This window comes from Anabrus simplex, chromosome 4 (assembly GCF_040414725.1).
Source record: "Anabrus simplex isolate iqAnaSimp1 chromosome 4, ASM4041472v1, whole genome shotgun sequence".
In the NCBI taxonomy this organism is placed as follows: Eukaryota; Metazoa; Arthropoda; class Insecta; order Orthoptera; family Tettigoniidae; genus Anabrus; species Anabrus simplex.
The window spans coordinates 165,807,125-165,830,217 of NC_090268.1; the positions used below are offsets into that span (position 1 = coordinate 165,807,125).

Genomic DNA, 23,093 nt, shown 5'->3' on the forward strand with positions numbered 1-23,093 from the left:
GGTCGTGGAGGACCAGTTCAGTGGCTTGCTAGGTCTCCTGTCCTTAACCGCCCTATTGTACTTTCTTTGGTGATTCCTCAAAGGTGCTGTCTATCGAGAAATTCCGACAACTTCAGAGAACATGCTTGTAATGCTCTTCAGCAGACAACACTGGAAAAATCAGTGTTGTCATTCATCCACCTACTGAACTTGTGTATTGATGCAAATGGTTGTCACCACGTTGAACATATGATGTGAATATTCCACCCCTTGCAGTACCCGTACAGATAGTACTACAAATGGGGGCAGTAGAGATTCCACTTTCTGAGCCATTTTTAATGTTCATTTCCTGAAATGTATACATTGTGATACATTTTTGAATAGGTCTTGATGAGCTTAACTGAACTCCTGACCAATAAATACATAGTGCCATTTAAAAACCAGTATTAGTACTCATATCTCACTAATAAATACACCTTTTGTATGAAACACTTTTTCATTTGGAGCTCCAGTATGGAGTTATTTTTGGTGGTCAAGATAAAGAAACACCCTGTATTAATGACTTGTCAACATCCCTATTTGTACATTGACCACTTATAAAGCAACGTAGTGTTTAGATGCACATTATTTGTTTCAGCTGGTGTGTGCTGTTCTCACACCCCGCAGATTTCACTCCCGTGTGTACCACAGAACTGGGACGCATTGCAGTACATCAGCACGAGTTTGCCAAGCGCAATGTCAAACTACTTGCTCTGTCCTGCGATAAGCTTCAGGACCACAACAACTGGGTTGCGGTGAGTTTGACCACAATGTTGTGCTTGGAGGAAATGATCTTGCAATATCATCTGTAAAATAACCTTTTGATCTGCCTAGATTACAAAATGCAATATTCTAGTCATGTCTCATCGAGACATATTTTACTGGGCATTATAAAGAGATTTATCAGCAGGGTTGCCAAGGTAATTTTTTACAGTACTTATGCTTTTTTACATAAGCTACACATCATTTACTTTGAGTAGAAAAACTTCTTTATGCAGATGTATGAAATTAATTTTCTTTTGAAAATTATTAATATAAAGATTACTGCACTTAAATCATAATTACATTTTAAACTTTAATATATTTACAAACCTTCGACACAAAATCATTATGTTTCTAAAGACAAGGCTGGGCATGGAGATTAGCAACAGGGTGTAACAGAGTAATGCAGTCTACCAGAGTGTAAGAAACCTTGTCTGGAATAAGGAAGTGTAAAGAGATAATGTACAAAATGTATTATCCACCCATATTGACTTGTGTAGCTGAGACTTGGACAATGGCATGTAGGGAGGAGATAAGAATTCAAGCCAGTGAAATGAAATGCCTAACAAGTATGATAGGAAAGACAGGATGAGAAACAAAGATGTTAGAAAGGAAGTCAGAATAGAAAACCTAAATGGGAGAATTGATAGGAATAGACTAAGATGGTTTGGACATGTAAAGAGGATGGAGGAGAAAAGAATATCAAAACACATGATGGAAATGAAGTTTGAGGGAAAGAGAGTGAGAAGAAGACCTAGAACAAGGTGGATAAATTCAATAAAGAGGAGTGCAAGAAGAAGAAACCTGAACCACAACAAAATGATAGAATAGGAATGGTGGAAGGAGAGAGGAAGGTGAAGTGCCAGAAATGCCCCAACCTGTCAGGAGCTGGATGATGATGATGATGATGATGATGAGGAGGAGGTGGAGGAGGATGTTTACCAGGTGTAGGATATAAAGCAACAAGACTCTCAACCATGAAATCCTTATGCTACATAATGTTTATTCTCAGAGAGTACAATAACCTTTATGGTAAACCCACAATATGTTGCCAGTGATGTGGGAGATGATGGATACCAGTTGCCTCACCATGTGCGAAGTTTGCAGTCTCATGTTTTACAGCATTGACAATGTCCTCTCGTGTTCCAAACCATCTCCCACACAATGGTTTTTCACTTTGGGGATGAGGTAAAAATCGCACGGAGACAGGTCCGGCTAGTATGGTGGGTTTTCCAATACTAACCACCCTCCAGCACTGAAGCTGCCTGCATGTGGTCTGTCGTCATACAGAAGGATGGCATTGTTGAGAAGGTCTAGGCGTTTGTCCCTAATGTAACTGTCTCTGTGGAAATATTTTGTAGTAGGTTGCTGTCATTGTTGTGCCATGTGGAATGAAGTGACATGTCTGTGATGAAATGTTGCTGCAATCTTGCAATGGTTCGGTACGGAAGTGCATTATTCTCCACAACTTCCACAAGCTCTCTATGACATTCTTTGGCATTGCAACCCTGGTGAACGGCCAGCTTGATGTACACTTTCTGTTCTTACCTCATCACATCCATTCTGCAGAGAGCCTGACTCAGTAGTGCAGTCCCATCACCCTGTGCATAGTAGCCTACCTATCCATCTTGTACTGTCTCCACATAATATAAGTATCATGCTTTCCAGGACTATGACCATTGTTTTATAGCACCATGCAAATATGAAGAAAAAATAGTTGCCATAACTTACCCTCGTAATAATATGCCTACAGCTACCATGTTGCACACCTTCTGAAGAAGTGTCATCTATGCGGCTGCCTACCAATTTCACCATTATGATTGTGCTACTATTCTACTGAAATGGATACTATGGCTGATTTAATTTTGTTGGATGAAAATGAGTGCGCTACCAGAGATCTCTAACATGCCAACAACTTTGACATAGGTGGAAAAATTTTTGTCCATCCCTCAAAATTTACTACCCCAGCCAACATCAAACCTGCGAACTTGGAATCATGAGTCAAACACTTCGCCACTGATCCACTGAAGGAGGTAAAGTCTATAATACAGACGTATGTATGTAAAACCTTATGGAGGACTGCTGTCAATAGGGTCTGAACCAACTCATCTCCTAGATGCATGCAACACAAAGATAAAGAGAAAGACCAGCCATAAGTAAATGGAAGCAATGACAGATCTCGCTTGAAACCTTCATTTTTGTCAAGCACACATACAAGTGGTGAGCCTCTGTGTAAATAAGAAGTGTGTATTGCAAAGAATAAAATGAGCAAATGAGCAACCACCTCAGTTACTTCACTGTGAGGATGGTAATATTACATCTGAAATAATTGCAAAAGCATGCAAATATGCTTTTATGCAGTCAACCAGAGCAAAAGGCCTTCAGAGCCAGCCTACTCAGTGCTAGGGAGGGGTGGGAGCAGCTGAGTGAAGAACGGAGGGGAAGTTCATAAAGTCATGAGTACGGAAGCTAGAGCTGTTTGAGTGACAGTACGATAGTTAAATAAGTATAAACACATTGATTTTTATACTGATATTCCATAAAAGGGAATCTCTACATTGTACAAACATAATAAAAATATGTTAAACATGATTGGATCCATATATTTGTGCAACCAGCTCTTCTTAATAATGAAGATTGTAAATCTAGGCACAGAAGAAAGCTTACCGATCTGAAGCTAAATTATGCACTGTGACTTGCCAGTATGCAAACAGTAGTACCAAAGATTCATATGATTACAATCACAAAGAGCCCAAAGATCCTAGAAAGCAGATGTACGCCAAAGATGAATTTTAATTTGCTTAGTTTTTTATTTGCTTTCATAGTCACCATTACCAATTTTTTAAAATAATGTATGTTCCTTTAAGAAGAATATGTAAAGAAATTATACAAATTGTATTTTCTTGATAAAAGTGTCCTAATACTATGGTTTGTAAATGTAATTGCAATACATTTATTGTAGAAATACAGTACCAGTATATACTGCTATCTTTTTTCCTTTGTTTGTGAAACATTTTCTCGTCCCTTCATACGCGTATGCTCTATAATATCCATCCTATTCGTTCCACGTGGGCCATAATATTATTCAAATTAATTAATTAATAATAATAGACCAAACAATAATAGGAAGAAGAAGAAGAAACTATTTTTATGGCACTGTATACATGTATACCACTGTATACATGAAGCCTGTCTGGTGCTCCGTCCTCCCTCGATAGCCAGTCGACATGAGCGTAGCAAGTAGAGCCTACTCCCTAAACCAACGAGCTGATGACCCATGCTCTTATGTACAATTCTTTTTTGTTTTTCTTTTCAGGATATCAAGTCATACTGCCTGGATATTCCTGGTGAGTTCCCCTACCCAATCATTGCCGATGACAAGCGGGAATTGGCTGTTCTTCTGGATATGATTGATGAGGAGAACAAGGCTAATGAGGCTGAGGCAATGACTGTGAGGGCTCTTTATATCATCGGACCTGACCACAAGCTCAAGCTCTCCATGGTCTACCCAACATCTACTGGCAGGAATGTTGAGTGAGTTTCATGATACTGTTATATGAAATCAAGACTTTTTGTTACGTGATGAATTATTTTCACTTCTCAAAAAAATAATGCTCATGCTCTCTCTTTGGAGCATGAGTTGGCCACTACAGAGATCCTGCCTAAACATGGCATTTCTTCCATTTAATTGTGCCAACCTCCTTGCTTTCATCTTTCCAATACAACCACCCCGGGCCAACTCTTGTTCTCTTCTGCTGCAGAAGGTATCAGGTTTACAAGTCTTTCTTTTACCAAATTCTTAAAATGGTCTATTATCTCTTCTGATTATAGTTATGAGGGCACAGTTATCTAGTTTAACTTCCCCTTAAAATAATTGGTGGGAAGTACTCCCCCCCCCAAAGAAATTGGACCAAATCCACTTACTTGTAATAGAATTAACTTTTCTTCTTTCTTGAAACAAATTATTTTTATTATTGATATGTTGGGATACTTTGCTCCTTGTATGTTCATCCTGTGTTCCTAGTAATTTACCACCGGGCGAGTTGGCCGTGTGGTTAGGGGCGTGCAGCTGTGAGCTTGCATCTGGGAGATAGTGGGTTCGAACCGCACTGTCGGCAGCTCTGAAGATGGTTTTCCGTGGTTTCCCATTTTCACACCAGGCAAATGCTGGGGCTGTACCTTAATTAAGGCCATGGCCGCTTCCTTCCCATTTCCGAGCCTCTCCCCTCCCATTGTTGCCATAAGACCTATCTGTGTCGGTGCGATATAAAACAAATAGTAAAAAAAAATTAAAATATTAATTTACCACGTGTATTCCTCTTTTTTTTTTTCTTTTTTTTTTTTTTTTTTCTGATGATGTAATGGAATGGGGTGACACGAAAGCGGAAGTATAAGCTAGACTAGATCTTTGACATGAAGCTTTTACAACCCTAGGTCTTAAAATTAGCAAAACCAAGAGTAATGAGTAGAAACTCTCCAACCGTTCATCTAAGAATTGGTGATGAGGAAATGGATATTGTAGACAACTTCCAGTACTTAGGTCATTTTCTGTCTTCAAACAATACCATACCTCAGGAAATAAGCAACAGAATACAGAAAGCTTCCACATTCTGTCTCACTGTAGATCAAATACTTTGGGATGAAACATTTACATTAGTTTCCAAGATCAGCTTGAACAAAATATATCTGGTACCTATATTGATGTATGATCTGGAAGTGGCAGCAGTTACTCCATTCTTATCTACAAGAAACAAAAATGGATAAAATCAGGAATGTTGATATGCAACGGAGGCTTAGATTGGAAAGAAGCTTGCTGGAGATCCTAGACATGAAGGATCACAATGGTATGGTCACATGAAAAGGATGGATCCCCACAGGATATCTCGAGTATACTTAGACCGCAGTGTTCCTGGAAAGAGACCAAGAGGAAGACCTTGTGATGTTTGGGAGAAGCAGATTATCTTTTCATCTGTTATCCAACTTGCTTCGTATTCCACAAACCCCACATCGAGGATGAAGTAATGTCAAGATGGCCCTGATGAAGCTGGGAAGCAGAGACAAGCTTGTCAGGGGCTGGGATGAATCAATCAATACTGATCTGCATTTAGGGCAGTCGCCCAGGTGGCAGATTTCCTATCTGTTGCTTTCCTAGCCTTTTCCTAAATGATTTCAAAGAAATTGGAAATTTATTGAACATCTCCCTTGGTAAGTTATTCCAATCCCTAACTCCCCTTCCTATAAATGAATATTTGCCCCAGTTTGTCCTCTTGAATTCCAACTTTATCTTCATATTGTGATCTTTCCTACTTTTATAAACGCCATTCAAACTTATTCGTCTACTAATGTGATTCCACGCCATCTCTCCGCTGACAGCTCAGAACATACCACTTAGTAGAGCAGCTCTTCTTCTTTCTCTCAATTCTTCCCAACCCAAACATTGCAACATTTTTGTAATGCTACTCTTTTGTCGGAAATCACTCCGAACAAATCGAGCTGCTTTTCTTTGGATTTTTTCCAGTTCTTGAATCAGGTAATCCTGGCGAGGGTCCCATACACTGGAACCATACTCTAGTTGGGGTCTTACCAGAGACTTATATGCCCTCTCCTTTACATCCTTACTACAACCCCTAAACACCCTCATAACCATGTGCAGAGATCTGTACCCTTTATTTACAATCCCATTTATGTGATTACCCCAATGAAGATCTTTCCTTATATTAACACCTAGATACTTACAATGATCCCCAAAAGGAACTTTCAACCCATCAACGCAGTAATTAAAACTGAGAGGACTTTTCCTATTTGTGAAACTCACAACCTGACTTTTAACCCCGTTTATCAACATACCATTGCCTGCTGTCCATCTCACAACATTTTTGAGGTCACGTTGCAGTTGCTCACAATCTTGTAACTTATTTATCACTCTATAGAGAATAACATCATCCACAAAAAGCCTTACCTCCGATTCCACTCCTTTACTCATATCATTTATATATATAAGAAAACATAAAGGTCCGATAACACTGCCCTGAGGAACTCCCCTCTCAACTATTACAGGGTCAGACAAAACTTCACCTACCCTAACTCTCTGAGATCTATTTTCTAGAAATATAGCAACCCATTCAGTCACTCTTTTGTCTAGTCCAATTGCACTCATTTTTGCCAGTAGTCTCCCATGATCCACCCTATCAAATGCTTTAGACAGGTCAATCGCGATACAGTCCATTTGACCTCCAGAATCCAAGATATCTGCTATATCTTGCTGGAATCCTACAAGTTGAGCTTCAGTGGAATAATCTTTCCTAAAACCGAATTGCCTTCTATCGAACCAGTTATTAATTTCACAAACATGTCTAATATAATCAGAAAGAATGCCTTCACAAAGCTTACATACAATGCATGTCAAACTTACTGGCCTGTAATTTTCAGCTTTATGTCTATCACCCTTTCCTTTATACACAGGGGCTACTATAGCAACTCTCCATTCATCTGGTATAGCTCCTCCGACCAAACAATAATCAAATAAGTACTTCAGATATGAATGTACAGGAACTGAGATTGATGAGGAGAGAGCCCATCTATGTGAAGATGTAGAAATTGTCCTTGTCCCACCCTGACCTGTCAATCTGTTTACCTTTTTCATGTCTTTATTATTATTTTCCTCCAGATCTACAGTAAATTACCCATTTGATCTGTTAAATGAGAAAAATAACAATGTACAGCCTATAAGCCAGAATAAATTAAGATAAAATGAACAACTGATACTGTCATATGGCCCACGAACAACTTCTTATCGGAGATCCAATGGCCATGGCAATACGGCAACAGGATAAACAACAAACAATAAAATGGAGTCAAATAAAATAACATTGGCAAATGACACAGGTAGTTTACAAAACCTTCATTTCTCTTCCGGCTGGGCTCACAATCTAGCACATTCCAGACCGTACATTGTCCTCTCTGCTGACCTCCTCAGGTTGCATACCCAGCTCTAGCATTACATCACCTGTCGTGTTGGTGTGCCACAAGCTCCTTACTTAGAATTTTAATATGAACTACTTCCTAATTACTAAATGCCATTACTTAACTATCTCACCAAAATAAACTCTTTTCATTCCAACATATTCATCACCCAAAATTACCTTATGTACTTAACACTCCAAATCAATTCCAAATTACCTTAATTAAACTCAAATCACTAAACATTTCAATAAATATAACCACAATCTCACACTTTCCTTTCATGTCAATCAACCTCTTATACAAACCCAAACTAACTCCACATTTCAAATTCTCATCCACCTCATCAAATAATCACTCTTCAATTCAAATTACTCACAATCAAATTCCACACTTAAATTCTGCCATCATGTCTAATCACTCTTAGCAACCTTCACTCCAAAAAATTACCATCAAACTTTCCATTCTCATATCCATCCACATCAAACTCTTATCCTTTAACTAATCAATCTTACAAATGACCTTAATTCCATTCTAAATTCACTAATCATTAAAAATTCTCGACCCTCTCATCCCACCAACTCATCATTCACATATACTTTACCCTCCAAATCAATTCCAACTTACCTTAATTACACTCAAATCACCATTTCAATAAATATAATCACAATCAAACTCCACACTTTCCTATCTCCTACCACCAACTCAGCCTCTTATTCATAATCTGTCTTATCTTCACTATTCACTATTCCTTTCAACTACCCTTAACAGACACACTCTCCCCTTTATCATCATTCTTACCCTACCACCAGATAGCCACAATCAAACTCCACATTAACTTCACTACTCATTAGAACTTCTCGATCCACTCATGCCACCAACTCATCCTTCACATATACTTTACCCTACAAATCAATTCCAAATTACCTTATTTACACTCAAATCACTAAATATATCAATAAATATAATCACAATCTAACTCCACAATAAATTCACTAGTCCTTACAAAACCTCAACCCTCTCATCCCACCAACTCATCATTCACATATACTTTACCCTCCAAATCAATTCCAAATTACCTTAGTACCACACACAATTCACTAAACATTTCAAAAGCAAACCATTTTACTTACTACTACCGCTAGTCTTTTTACTTCTCATCACTATGCTTCATCACTTTTACCCTTCTTACCCCATAGTTCCTTTAAGCTCAAGCTTCTCCCTTTAGCCAAGGCACCTCTTACTTCTACTTCTTCCTTCAAACCATTATTTTCACTTCGTTAATGACCACTTGCCATTTCTTGTGTTTCCCCTTCCATCTTCACTTCCTGTATCCTCATTTCTTCTCTCGCACAGACTTCCATCCTCAGCTCATTTGCCGCTTCCCTGACTCTTAAGACCACTTCGATGATATTACTTCTGCTCGGTGCTCCTCTTTTGCTAATATGCACATCCTCACCTGACCTACTAATTTCTTCTTGCTTCCAACTCTCTTCCAATGCTTTCAGTTTCATCACTGTCCAATTCCTGTAGCTTGCCACCAGTATCTGGCCCCTAATATATGCTCTAAACAACAGCAGTTTTGCTCTCACTAGATGTTTCTTCAAAATTTTGAAATTCATATTTTCCTCTCTTCCCAAATCCCTCTTATTCCCAATTTTCTCACTCTGTAGATTAGCAGCATTCCTCGTCACTATATCTGCATCAATGAAGATAGCAGCAACACTTTTATGGGTCTGCGCCCTCTCACCTTGTCTACCCTCTCCACATTATCTATATCGACCTCACTAAAGTTAATTTTCACTTTCTTTTGAATGACATCTACCACTTTGTAAATTATGTCCACTTTAGCTTCTATATTTTCTTCCTCCACCCTGTAAATAGATATGGATTTCTTCTTACAATCCAGACTGCTATTACTTTCTTCAAATTTACCACCTCCTCTTCCATATATTTTATTTCCTACCTTAGGGACACCAGTTCTCTCTCGCTGTCCTCCATCTTTGCCTTAGTATCTTTCATGTATTCCTGGATCCACTGCCTTGTCTTTTCGTGCTCCTGGACTTACTCCTGTAGCATCTATTTTAACTGATCAAATGGGCATAACTCCTCCACTACCTCCTTTACCACCTTCCTTATAATTTCTATGTCTTCCCAGCTCATGTTGCTACTACTCTGTGGACCTAGATTTACCTCCACTCCTCCAATAACCAGCAGCACAGTGATGACCACTGCCGCTAACAGCATCTCCTCCTTCACTCCCATCTCTGCCTTACATTCTTTTTTATTATTAGTTCCCTTCATCATTCTTCCCTGCCATCTCCCAACAGTGACCCTGTACTGCTCAATACCGATCATCTTCCGAGCTTCCTCCTCACCCATCCGCTCCCCCACTCCTTCTCCACTCCACTCAACTGGCACACACCACAGGACATATCTGTTCTCCTTGCTGGCTTAAGCTAGACTTATCTTTTTCATGTCCCTGTTCTTATACAGGGTGTATCATAATTAATAGCACAAATTGAAACAGCTCTATAATTACTCGATATTAGAAGCAAAAAAGTCTTAGTGAACATGGGTCTGCAAATGAGCTGTTGGCGAGGTAATAAAGAATTTGTTGTTACCAGCCACCACTGACTTGATTATGTGTAAACGTCATCTTTGTTAGGAAAAGGTACCAATACATCATTAAGAAAATTTAGCATTGATACATACATCAACCCACCATTGCATTGAATCCCAGATTCACTCGTGTATCTCTAGAGTATTACGTATGCATGTTGAAAATGTTGAACATTTCACGAAAGAAGGACTGCATGTGGTATGCTGGTATGTTCTGTTCGTGTGTCTTTCACATAGTTACTGTACAATGTAGAATCCTACAAAATGAGTTCTAACACAGACATAAAGCATTTCCGGATCTATCTTCATATAACATATTTTCTTCTTCTACGTGTGAGGAATTGGTCGTGAAAGTTTGGCTGTAACTTATTGTAACACACTGCATATACATATCCTATTTATCTTTCCTCATATGCTAACATAAACCAATTATATTGATTGTTTCCCTTACAGTGAGATTCTACGGGTGATAGACTCTTTGCAGCTGACTAGCAGGCTCAAGGTGGTTGCAACCCCTGCCAACTGGACGGTAAGTCAAGAAGCTTCCTTTGAAGTGCTATATCTAGTGATTCTGCAATAAGAACTATAAACAGTAAAACGAAGATGTGGATATTATTACGAGTTTGTTCCATTGCTCTTTCCACTTGTACTTCGAGGGTGTAGGACATTTCTCATCATGGTCCTATTCCTCATTATCTCCATTCTCATTATCTGTGTTTGAGGCTCTGAGACACAAAAATATCATAAGAGTAATTTTGGAAAACTAGTTTCTTCAATGATTACATCCTTAACAGAATAATACCAGTTCTTATAAATTCTTATAAATTAGACTTTCACTACCTTTGCTACAATAAATGAATGACATCACTGGAGTGCTTTCAACCAGTTGTTACACAATCATAAATGGCAAAATTAACCTAATTTACATAATCAGTCAATTATTAATGTTGCCCAGATGCCAGATTCCCTATCAGTTATTTAAGTAGACTTTTCATCAATGTTTTCAAAGACAATGGATATTTATCAAACATTTTCTTTGATAAATTATTCCAATCCATTATTCCTTCTCCTATAAGTGAATATTTACCCCATTTTGTCCTGAATTCTAGCTTTATCTTTCCCCCTTTTAAAAGCTCCAGTCAAGCTTATTCATATACTAATGTCATTCTATGCCATCTCTCCACTGATCTGTAGTACCTGAACCACAAGGATATGACTTTCGCATGCACCGGTTAGGATTGAAACTGAGACCACTCTTGAGTGAGTGGTAGGGTTACCACATTACCCATTTTTGAGACCCTTCCCCCAACTTCTGAACAGTTTTGCTAGATACCCCAGCTTTCTCATCTACAATAAAATTATTTAATATATTTATCATTTATTTGTCCGGCTCGATGGCTAAATGGTTAGCGTGCTGGCCTTTGGTACAGAGGGTCCTGGGTTCAATTCCTGGCCAGGTCAGGATTTTATCCTTAATTGGTTAATTCCAATGGCTTAGCAGCTGGGTGTGTGTGGCATATTCAGCATTAATAATACCAATATAATGGTCCGTTATTGGACATTATAAATTTTCCAGCTAACTCATTCTTGGTTGCCTGCGTTTCGCCCTCATGTGCTAAGTTAGGCTCATCAGTTGGGACTTGGCACACCACCCAAGACGCAAAGCTAGTGCATACCGTGGAGGCCAGTGCATAGGCTACTTGAAGCCACCAGCAGTGCCAATGCACTGTGAGAGCTATGTCTCATTTCCAAAAAATTGATGCCTGCCTGGCCATCAGATAATACAGATGGTGATTCCCATAGGGAATTTAAAATATTTGTCCCGAATGAGTAAATTTATAATGCCAATATAATGGTCCGTTATTGGACATTATAAATTTTCCAGCTAACTCATTCTTGGTTGCCTGCGTTTCGCCCTCATGTGCTAAGTTAGGCTCATCAGTTGGGACTTAGCACACCACCCAAGACGCAAGGCTAGTGCATACCGTGGAGGCCAGTGCATAGGCTACTTGAAGCCACCAGCAGTGCCAATGCACTATGAGAGCTATGTCTCATTTCCAAAAAATTGATGCCTGCCTGGCCATCAGATAATACAGATGGTGATTCCCATAGGGAATTTAAAATATTTGTCCCGAATGAGTAAATTTATAATACCAATATAATGGTCCGTTATTGGACATTACAAATTTTCCAGCTAACTCATTCTTGGTTGCCTGCGTTTCGCCCTCATGTGCTAAGTTAGGCTCATCAGTTGGGACTTAGCACACCACCCAAGACGCAAGGCTAGTGCATACCGTGGAGGCTTGCTTGCTTGCTTCAATGCTTTCATTCCCCACCCTGAAGGGGTGGGGCGGGCCACCTAGAGGGTGTCGCCCTCTCTCTGGCCAAGAGATGCGGGCGGGTTGGGGAGATGTGATGGAAGAAGGAGGTGGGTAAAGGATGTGGAGAGTTAGGAGATGGGAGAGGATTTGTGTCTTGTCTAAGTGCTGGTATATAAGACTTTATTGATATTTTGGTGAGTTTTACAATGCAGACTGATGGATGAGGTGATACAATTCTTAAGGATGAGTATGATGTGCCTAAGTCGGTCGGACTTAGGGTCCGGGGTAGCTATGGGAGGTTAGGAACTGGAGGATGGTGGTGATGTTATGGAGAGATAGAATGAGGAGGCGAAGAAGGTCGTATGTTTGGAGGGGTAGAGGGATGGGTCCAGTTGGGAGAGGGAACGGAGTTTGTTGTAGATATGGGGGAACACAGGGGAGGGTTGGCTGGGGGCGGCGGTGTGAATTGATCGATGGTTGGCGGTTTCGTGGGGGTAGGGGTGGGGAGTGGGAGGGCTCTACTCGATGGCGGCGACCATAGACTTGTGCGCCGGTACTGATGAGGTGCTGGGCGTCTTCTTTACTGGGCATCTGGAGGCGCATCATGAAAGTAGGTCCATGGCTGTTGTAAATTCTGATGGCTCTAAGTACATTGACTCCAGTTTTTCGTAGTTCTTGGATTATGTTTTGCTCGGTAACTTCTGGAGATATCCCACGTAGTACGCAGCTGAAGACGGCTGGTGGGGGCGTCTGTTGTTGGTTTGCTGGTGGTGAGACTGCGGCGTCCGGCGGAAATTGCAGTGGTGGGGTGGCTGGGGTCTGCTGGGATGATGACATTACTGGGGATGGGTGGGAAGTTGTGACGGTGGTGAATATGTCTGGGGAGGGGGTACAAGTTGACGGAGTTATGGTTGTGAGGGTAGTTGTTGTTGTTGTTGTTGTGGGTAAGGTTGGTAGGGGCGATGGGGGTACCTGGATGATGGGGATGTGATAAGGGTCGGCTTTTATTTGGTTCAGGATGCATGGGGGGGTAGGCACCACTGCGTAGGTTTTATTATGGATGTTTGCTCCGGTGGTGAACAGGCGGCGTTGGGCTGCTTCTCCTTCTAGTTGGACTAACACGTGAGTAGATGGTGCTGCGGTCTGACCGTCCTGTAGTCTGAAGGCGTTGAGAACTGGAACGTCGTCTGCTTGGAGGTCTTCAAATATGTGATCTTCGGGAATGTGGAGTTCCACGCCAGGGATGAGGCAGTAGGTCATGATGAGGATAGGCGACTGCCAACTAGGCGTCTGCCTGTTTGTGTTTATAGTGGGCCGACTGAGTGAGCTGTTAAAGATGATGGCCACCCAGCCGAAAAATTTCGGGCGTGTGTTATGTGTGTTCCCCTCTCCAACCAGAGCAGGTGTTGTTCGAAATTTATTCGTTTTGAAGGGAAACCAGAGCTGCCATGGAGGCCAGTGCATAGGCTACTTGAAGCCACCAGCAGTGCCAATGCACTACGAGAGCTATGTCTCATTTCCAAAAAATTGATGCCTGCCTGGCCATCAGATAATACAGATGGTGATTCCCATAGGGAATTTAAAATATTTGTCCCGAATGAGTAAATTTATAATACCCTATGGGAATCACCATCTGTATTATCTGATGGCCAGGCAGGCATCAATTTTTTGGAAATGAGACATAGCTCTCATAGTGCATTGGCACTGCTGGTGGCTTCAAGTAGCCTATGCACTGGCCTCCACAGTATGCACTAGCCTTGCGTCTTGGGTGGTATGCTAAGTCCCAACTGATGAGCCTAACTTAGCACATGAGGGCGAAACGCAGGCAACCAAGAATGAGTTAGCTGGAAAATTTATAATGTCCAATAACGGACCATTATATTGGTATTATAAATTTACTCATTCGGGACAAATATTTTAAATTCCCTATGGGAATCACCATCTGTATTATCTGATGGCCAGGCAGGCATCAATTTTTTGGAAATGAGACATAGCTCTCATAGTGCATTGGCACTGCTGGTGGCTTCAAGTAGCCTATGCACTGGCCTCCACGGTATGCACTAGCCTTGCGTCTTGGGTGGTGTGCTAAGTCCCAACTGATGAGCCTAACTTAGCACATGAGGGCGAAACGCAGGCAACCAAGAATGAGTTAGCTGGAAAATTGATAATGTCCAATAACGGACCATTATATTGGTATTATAAATTTACTCATTCGGGACAAATATTTTAAATTCCCTATGGGAATCACCATCTGTATTATATTCAGCATTAGAAATCATCTTAGGTAGGGCCCTCATCTTCACAGGCATGCAAGTCGCCTAATAGGCCATCTACGAGAAAAAGACCTGCACCAGGCTCTCCGGAGGCCATATGCCATTTTTATTTTATTTATTTTATTTTAATTTAATTTAATTTATTTTAATTTCTTTTCTTTTCTTTTTTTTTCTTTTCTTCTTTTCTTTTCGTTTATTTTATTTTATTTTATTTTGATCCCTGGCAGTCAATGCCCAGGAACCTAGCCTTCTGGCAAATTCTTCACACTTTGTAATTTAATTCTATTTTATTTTTATAGATTTGAGTACATTTGTTGTTATGTCTGCTCCGTAGCAGGTCTAATCAGTTTAAAGTTGTCAACCATGAAAGTGTCACTCAGTTCTTGTTTGTATCAGAGTTGAAGGTTTTGCCACAAATGTCTTATGGCCGGGGATCATCTGAACATTTGCATCACGAAATTAGTGATACACAAAATGCGTGACTCAATGTTACCTTGCAACTGTGCAGGCTGAGGTAGGAAGTATTGATGGATGGCCATGACTGAGAGACATATTACCAAAGAGGGGAGTTAAGAGTACAGATGGTCGATGTGATCTTGCAGGCTGTGATGTGAAATATTTGTTGATTGTGTTGAATTATTTAGAGTAGTTTTGCCATACCTGCATATAAAACAGCTGTAGAGAAAATATTTTCTCATTTAGATTTTTCAGTGGACAGACAAGCAAAATACATACAGTTGAAAATGTAAAATTATGTTAAATGTACTGTACAACATGAAAAATGTAACATGTGTATAATGCTATGACAGCCTTGTCTCTAAAACAGATTTTCTAAAAAAATCCTAGTAAAAAACAAGTGAAATAAACCACTGGATATAAATTCCCCCAGTTTTTAAACTTTACAGTATTGTAATCCCCCATTTTTTTCAGTTTCAAATATGGCAACGCTACCAACTGGGCAACAGGTGTCCAAAGCTACCAGTACAAGAAATAACAACCCGATTTATTATCTTATTTAACCGTGTGAAGCATAACACACATTTTTAAAATACCAAACCATTAACCCTCCATTACATGCGCCGCGGAGTGAGAGTCCGCACTTTATTATTCTTTGTTATCATAGGCCGAAAATGCAAGGCAGAACGGGCTGCCTTCTTGTAGCTTCTTTCCTCAACAATACAAAGGCCGTGATAGCGTGAGAATGTCTGAGTAATCGCCGAGCTGTTGATTACAGAAGTTCATATTGTCAACTGCAGACTTGCGGAGTCTGAGTCCGCAGGCGTGTATTGGTGAGTTGTTAATCTTACTCACTCTTTTGGAAAGTTATCCATTCTTCCGTTATTATTTATTATAAAATTATATACTTTTTTTACCTACAAGTGTAGTAGTGGGCTCATTTTGATATATTTTCTTCTTGTGATTATTTATAATGGGATAAACACGACATTACGAAATGAGGTATGAATAATTATTTTGCGTCCTCTTTCCAAGGAGTTGGTGCGATTTATTCCGAGAGTTATGGATGAAATCGAGCAGTCGTTGGACGACGATGAAGTTGGTGCAAGTGATGATAGTGATCGGGACGTCGTAAACGATAGTGATCATAATTATGAGAGCGAACAGTCCACATGTGAAGAGGACGTGGCTGAAAGTGAGCAGCATGAAATGTATGGAGGAAAGGACGGGACTGAGTTGAATCATCGGCCTGTAATGAACCGTAATGGAAGGGTCAGACAACTTGAACATAATATTATAAAACACTTGCCTGGAGTAGTAGGAGTTGCCAGGAATACTGAGGCGCAATTGTTCTTTACCGAGAAATACTACCAGAAATCGTAACATGCACAAATCGCTATATATACCCTTGTGTCATGCAAGTCAAGAAAATAGAAAGTTGTTTCGGTTCTATCTACTTTCCATGAAGACCATTCTGTTGATGACGATTCATATGGGTCAAAACCCTCAAACCTATAATGACACGAAGTCGGGCGTTGATAAGGTGGATGAAATGAAATGCACTTACTCCATGGCAAGATCATCACGACGTCGTGACTTCTTCCGAGCAAAATACATCAATTAACAGAATGTAACGATTGCATTTTTATTCCAAGAAGTAAATTAATAACCAATTATTGTTAATTTACAATTAATTTTGCTAAGTGCTGTGATTTGCAGTTGATAACTTCTGATTTATCCTAAAGGACTGAAATGTTCTTGTAAATGTAGATTATGGTATATAAATGTATCAATATAAATAAAATCAAAATAAAGTAATTACGATGTAAGACGGATTGACAAAAGAGGGAAATAAAGAATTCTTGGAAAAAGAATTGAAATGAGAGGAATGGGAGCTTACAAACAATCGCGGACTGTCAGTCCGCGCGCGTGTAATGGTGTTACAACAGAGCGCGCGTGTAACGGAGGGTTAAAAACATGTTTAACCTATAAAAACACATATTCTGTTGTAATTACAGATTATTTTCAGTTTAAAAGTACATGATGTGATGGTTTTTCAGCCTGGGACAAAGGTGATGATCCTTCCAAGTGTCAAGGATGAAGATCTTCCACGGCTTTTCCCCAAGGGTGTGGAAACTGTTAAAATGCCATCTGGCATCAACTATGTGCGCACAACAACTGACTACTGAAACACTGCTTGTTACAGCCAATAATGAAATGTTGAAATGCTTATTTGTTGTATAACTGCTGTGTTGAAAAATAAAAAAGAATATATTCTTTCTACTTATTGTCTGTTATAAGAAATAACAATCTAATGTATAACCTTGGAGTACTGTACCAAATAGGTTTGCAGTTTGTAAAGTACAGGATTTGAAAACCCTTCTTCATGCTGCAGACATATCTTATATATATTTATCTTAGATTTTACATAAATACAAGTCTTCTGTCTCTACGTTTGCTTATTTTACAATATTTTGGATATGTATATGTTTCAGGTCAATTTAAGACCATATTAACAATTTTTAGCTTTTTTGTCTGTTTGCACCACTATCATGGAGGAAATGCCTGACCAAATTTTGTGTTTTGTCACCCCATCCAGGACCAGGTTTTAAGATACATACCGGTACGATTTCAAACAGTCTTTTTCTCAAACACTATTTGTACAACATCAGTCTATTTTTGTTTAAACTATTTTTGTCCAGTACAATTTTTTGCTTACTCTTGAAATAACAGTGCATGAAATAATAAAAACTGTTACCAGTCACAAGGTTTGTTAAATTATTTACTCCACTATGCATTTGCAGAGACTTTGCTCCATCGTCAGATGGTGAAATGGTGCTATACTTGATACACAATTGTTTTCAAAGAATATTGTACTATGTTTACAATTTGCTTTACGTTGCAGTGACACAAGTAGATCTTATGGTTAGGAGTGGGAAGGAAGTGGCCGTGCCCTGGTATAAAAATGGGAAACTACAGAAAACCATCTTCAGGGCTATCTATCTCCCAAATGCAAGCTCACACCTGAGTGCCCCTAACAGCATGGCCAACTCGCTCAGTATTATACTATTGAATTTATTACATCTGTGTTGGGTAAACTGTAGGCGAGTGTCATCCCAGAAATATACAGTTGCTCCTAAAGCTTAACATAGTTTTTAAATATTAATTTTCAATTATATCCTTGCCCGCCTCCGTAATGTTATGGTTAGTGCTATTAGCTGCCATCCTCAGGGGCTGGGTTCAATTCCCAGTATTGCCAGAAATTTAGAAATGGCAGGAGAGCTGGTAGGTGGTTAAAATGGTACATGCAGATGATATTGGAGAGTGTTGCTGGAATGAAATATGACAGGGAAAACTGGAGTATCTGAAGAAAAACCTGTCCCATCTCCACTTTGTCCAGCACAAATCCCACATGGAGTGACTGGGATTTGAACTACAGAACCCAGCAGTGAGAGGCCGGCATGCTGCCGCCTGAGCCACGGAGGCATCCTTCTTGGATATATGCATAAAATGGTAAGAGAATTCTGTATATTTGATACTTCATGTCCTGCATCATGTAGATGTGCAGCAACTGCTGATTTGTCATGCTTATGTAGCTGAAGTGCTGCCATGGGTTCTTGAAATCTGATGTCAAATCCTCTTTCAGTTTGTTCATTGTAAGAACATTCACAATTTTTTCAGGTGATTTTATACACACTAGTCTGTTTGAATTTATCTGGTTTATTGACTGAGTGCGGTACAATCTGACCCAGGTTGTTTATGGTTGAGAAGCTATAGTTTGCTTCTTGAGGGCTCTGGCAATTTGAGATAATGTTTTTCCAAGAAATGGTATGCTGTGGTACTGCAAATCTTGTTATTAGTGTTCACTTTCCATCATGGATTTTTCTGCTGGTTTCTTCCTAACGTTTCTAAGCATTTTATTTATCATATGTGGACTGTATCTATTTTTTTGTGGCCATTTGCTTTATCAACTGAATTTCTTTAGTCCTATATTCATCAGGATAAGGATAATTTTATTGCTCTATGAAGCATAGTTGAAATGTTGCCATTCTTTGTGAGTTTGAGTGGCAAGGGGAGTTATGTTGCTTTTCTATTAATATTGAATTTGTGTTTCTTATCTGTGATTGTGTGGTCCAGATTTTAATAGATCTGTTGCTTTCATGTTCTATATTGAAGTTGATGTGGCACTGTAAGTTACATATATTGCATAGAAGGAGTAGTTCATTTTTTTCTTCTGCTTTATTCCCATTGGAGAGGATTGTGATGTTATCCACATATATGATTTTATTTATAAGTGGGTGTCCTGAATTAAATAATTTGTTCTCTAGGTCATTAATGAAAATGTCTGCCAGGTATAAGGTAGATCCATTAGCTAAAGCATCTTGCTTCTGGTAGATGTGGCCAGGTCCATGGCTAAATGGTTAGTGTGCTGGCGTTTGATCACAGGAGTCCTGGGTTCGATTCCCGGTGGGGTCGGGAATTTTAACCATAATTGATTAATTTCGCTGACACGGGGGCTGGGTGTATGTGTCATCTTCATCATCATTTCATCCCCATCATGACGCGCAGGTCGCCTACAGGCGTCAAATCAGAAGATCTGCATCTGGCGAGCCGAACTTGTCCTCAGATACTCCCGGCACTAAATGCCATACACCATTTAATTTCATTCTGGTAGATGTTTTAGTGAGAAATGGAAGGGTATGTACAGGTACTTTAAAGCAGAAACAGGTTCCAAGAGGGACATTCAGGAATCATTAATGAACAAGGGGAGTGTGTATGTGAGGATCTTTAGAAGGCAGAAGTATTCAGTCAGGAGTATGTATTGTTGGTCACAAGGATAATGTCCAGATAGAGGAGGTGACTAATATTAAAGAAGTATTAAAATTTACTTATGATAACAGTGACATTTACAATAAGAGACAAAAGTTGAAAACTAGAAAAGCAGCTGGAATTGATAAGATTACTGGGGAGATACTAAAGACAATGGGTTGGGATATAGTACCATATCTGAAATACAGTGAAACCTTGTTTGGGCGTTCCTCATTAAAACGTTTTCCTGCTTAACATGTCGTAAATTTGAAGTCCTGATTCTCATCGTATTAAATCTATATGAAGATACCTCTCTTATCGTGTCACAAATTTTCGCAATTTCCAGTTAATGCGATCACGTTTTTCCTAGCCCTGAAAATGTTATTTGTCTTCCCTTGTGGAAGGAACATGATTTCCTTCCCGCAGTTGTGTGATAATGGGAAAATGCCTTGAATTCATGAACTTCACAGGATAAGTTTCACCTTTGGGAAGCAACACTATAAATTGAGGATAATTATGTCCACCTTTTCAATACAAAAACAATGTGACGTCATTAATATATCACATATTTATTACCTTTCAAACATTGGGACCGGTTTCGGCATTATTTGTATGCCATCATCAGCCATAGGAAACTTTGTGACAAGGCCTAAGTACAATATTAACATAACTTACAACATACATATTGTGACCGTTCGTGGACGCCGTGGTTTGTAGATAACCATGAACTATCAAATTATTTGCCGACCAGTATTCAGAAGGTTCGCATGATACTCCACTCAGGGCATGGCCCTTCGAAGAGTATTCGGTCACATTCAGATAACGACGACTGAGCTATAGATACTGCCAATCATAAAATGTAAATTCTACACTAAGGCAAAGTTTTCAAATAAATTGCAACAGAAATTGGAAGGATCACAATTTAATAAAAAAAAAAAATCAACTGATTGAATTTGAACAACTGAAATGAACAACGTAAAATAACTCACATGCATACATTAATATTAAATAAGGACCGAGTCCATCTTGCATTGTCCATCATAAACCGGAAATAATTATTTAACACAAATTCACAGAAATGTAGAATCTTATGGATATACCAAAGTCTATCGGGTCATATTATGTCGTTCACTCGCCGTCGCAAATGTTAATTGTACCTGTTTACTCCGCCTTGCCTTTCATAGTTATCATTGTTCCTATCTGACTAACTAAATATCGGTTAACTTGAACCCCCCAACAGATTTCAGCATTTATAAATGATCACACATGACAACACAATACATATAAATGAGTAAAATGCACGTCGTTTCCACCCATCGAGCTGCTGGGCTGCACCTGAAATGAAACTTTATCTACTGGCATGAAAATATAAGTTGGTGCCGTCTGGACTGCGTCGAGGTCTGCCTTCACCATCAGCTGAAATGCTACTACAGCATGAATCTACTATAAGCATCTACTACATGTACATCGATCGCAATAGGTGACTCTGATCTTAAACATGACTATCACTGAATTGCATTTTAAGACCCTAACCGTGCATATATTCCAACACTACATTACTTGCAACTACGTATCTTAATTTATTAATTCATGTACTTGACGACTCTCTTCAATACCAATGCCTAACACTGGACTAGCTTGTTCAACCATCTCACAAAATATGCGGCGGAAATTCTTTTAACAACACCATTAACAACTTAACCCGTCTCGAAACTCAATATAATTCGACACGCAAACCATAAAAATCAACCTAAATTATCTCGTGTCCGCCACGCTTTATGACGACCCTACGCTCGTCATCTCATTGTATACCGCACAAAATCATCACATCCTAACTGCACAAGCAATATTAAGGAAGAGTCTTATTAACATTATACATGAACATTACCTAATGCACCTTAATGAACATCCATATCACATCATGGAATTATACCAAGATCACACACCAATATTCCATACACACTGTCACACTGCAACTTACCTGTAGTAAATGATATTATTTTTGTTTCACAGCGATAAATAATACGGACACAACGCAGTAAAACGTCTCATCCACGGTAATTGACGGCATACAATATTTACCCACGTATGATCAATCGCAACCCGACAAATACAACCGAAAAATCTGTTAGATCGTTCAAGTTAACACACCCTTGTCACCTACGTGACATTGACAATAGGACTAACGCTACTAAAGCATTCTAGGAAAGCAAAAGATAGACAAGTACAATAACTTATCTGGCTTCTTCATGGTAATTCAGCAGCGATTTAATCATCATTTTTGTAATTCCGTCCATTCCGGCAGAGGCCTGAGTCCGCCCGGGCACTATATTGGTTTAGCACTTCATGTTGTTCATTTACATTCCCTGGTCAGATAGTGATTTAACATCTCCGGCCGCCACCTGAAACTTGTACAATATAATTAGGAATACAACTTCACACTAATTGTATCTTCACTATTCCAGTTTGATACTGGCCTGAGGAAACATATAATTCGAGGTTTGCAAATGATTTTGGCTATTATATAACTTATATCTGGGCTTATTCTTTATGTTTATCAATTATAGAACCAGATCTTTAAGCTTGCTTCAATTATCTTCCTTCATACAGTAATCAGTAAGTAAAACACGAACTCCTTCCATTATTATTTACAATAATAATAAGTTGCTTTCCATAAGCAGAGAAATCCTATGCTAGCTATACATGTGTTTTTGACATTTGAGGAACTGAATAACAACCCTAACCTTCATCATAGAAGTTGCTAAAGGAAAACACACACTATTGTTCTTCTTCTTACTATGAAACACGTCAGCACGGGCCCATTAGATGATTTGCCATATGAAGTTTCATGCTAATCCATGGCCCCCTTTAC

At 39.3% G+C, this 23,093-nt stretch overlaps 1 protein-coding gene across 1 annotated transcript in view; it reads left to right on the forward strand.

Moving 5' to 3' along the window:
- The window catches only part of LOC136872537 (peroxiredoxin-6), a 53,806-nt gene extending 36,111 nt beyond the window's left edge, over window positions 1-17,695 (forward strand). The window contains exons 2-5 of the mRNA XM_067146338.2: window positions 617-773; window positions 4,097-4,314; window positions 10,816-10,891; window positions 17,473-17,695. Coding sequence (XP_067002439.1) covers window positions 617-773; window positions 4,097-4,314; window positions 10,816-10,891; window positions 17,473-17,601 — 580 coding nt within the window. The 3' untranslated portion in view covers window positions 17,602-17,695. The remainder of the gene's footprint in view (window positions 1-616; window positions 774-4,096; window positions 4,315-10,815; window positions 10,892-17,472) is intronic.
- Window positions 17,696-23,093: the final 5,398 nt, after the last annotated feature.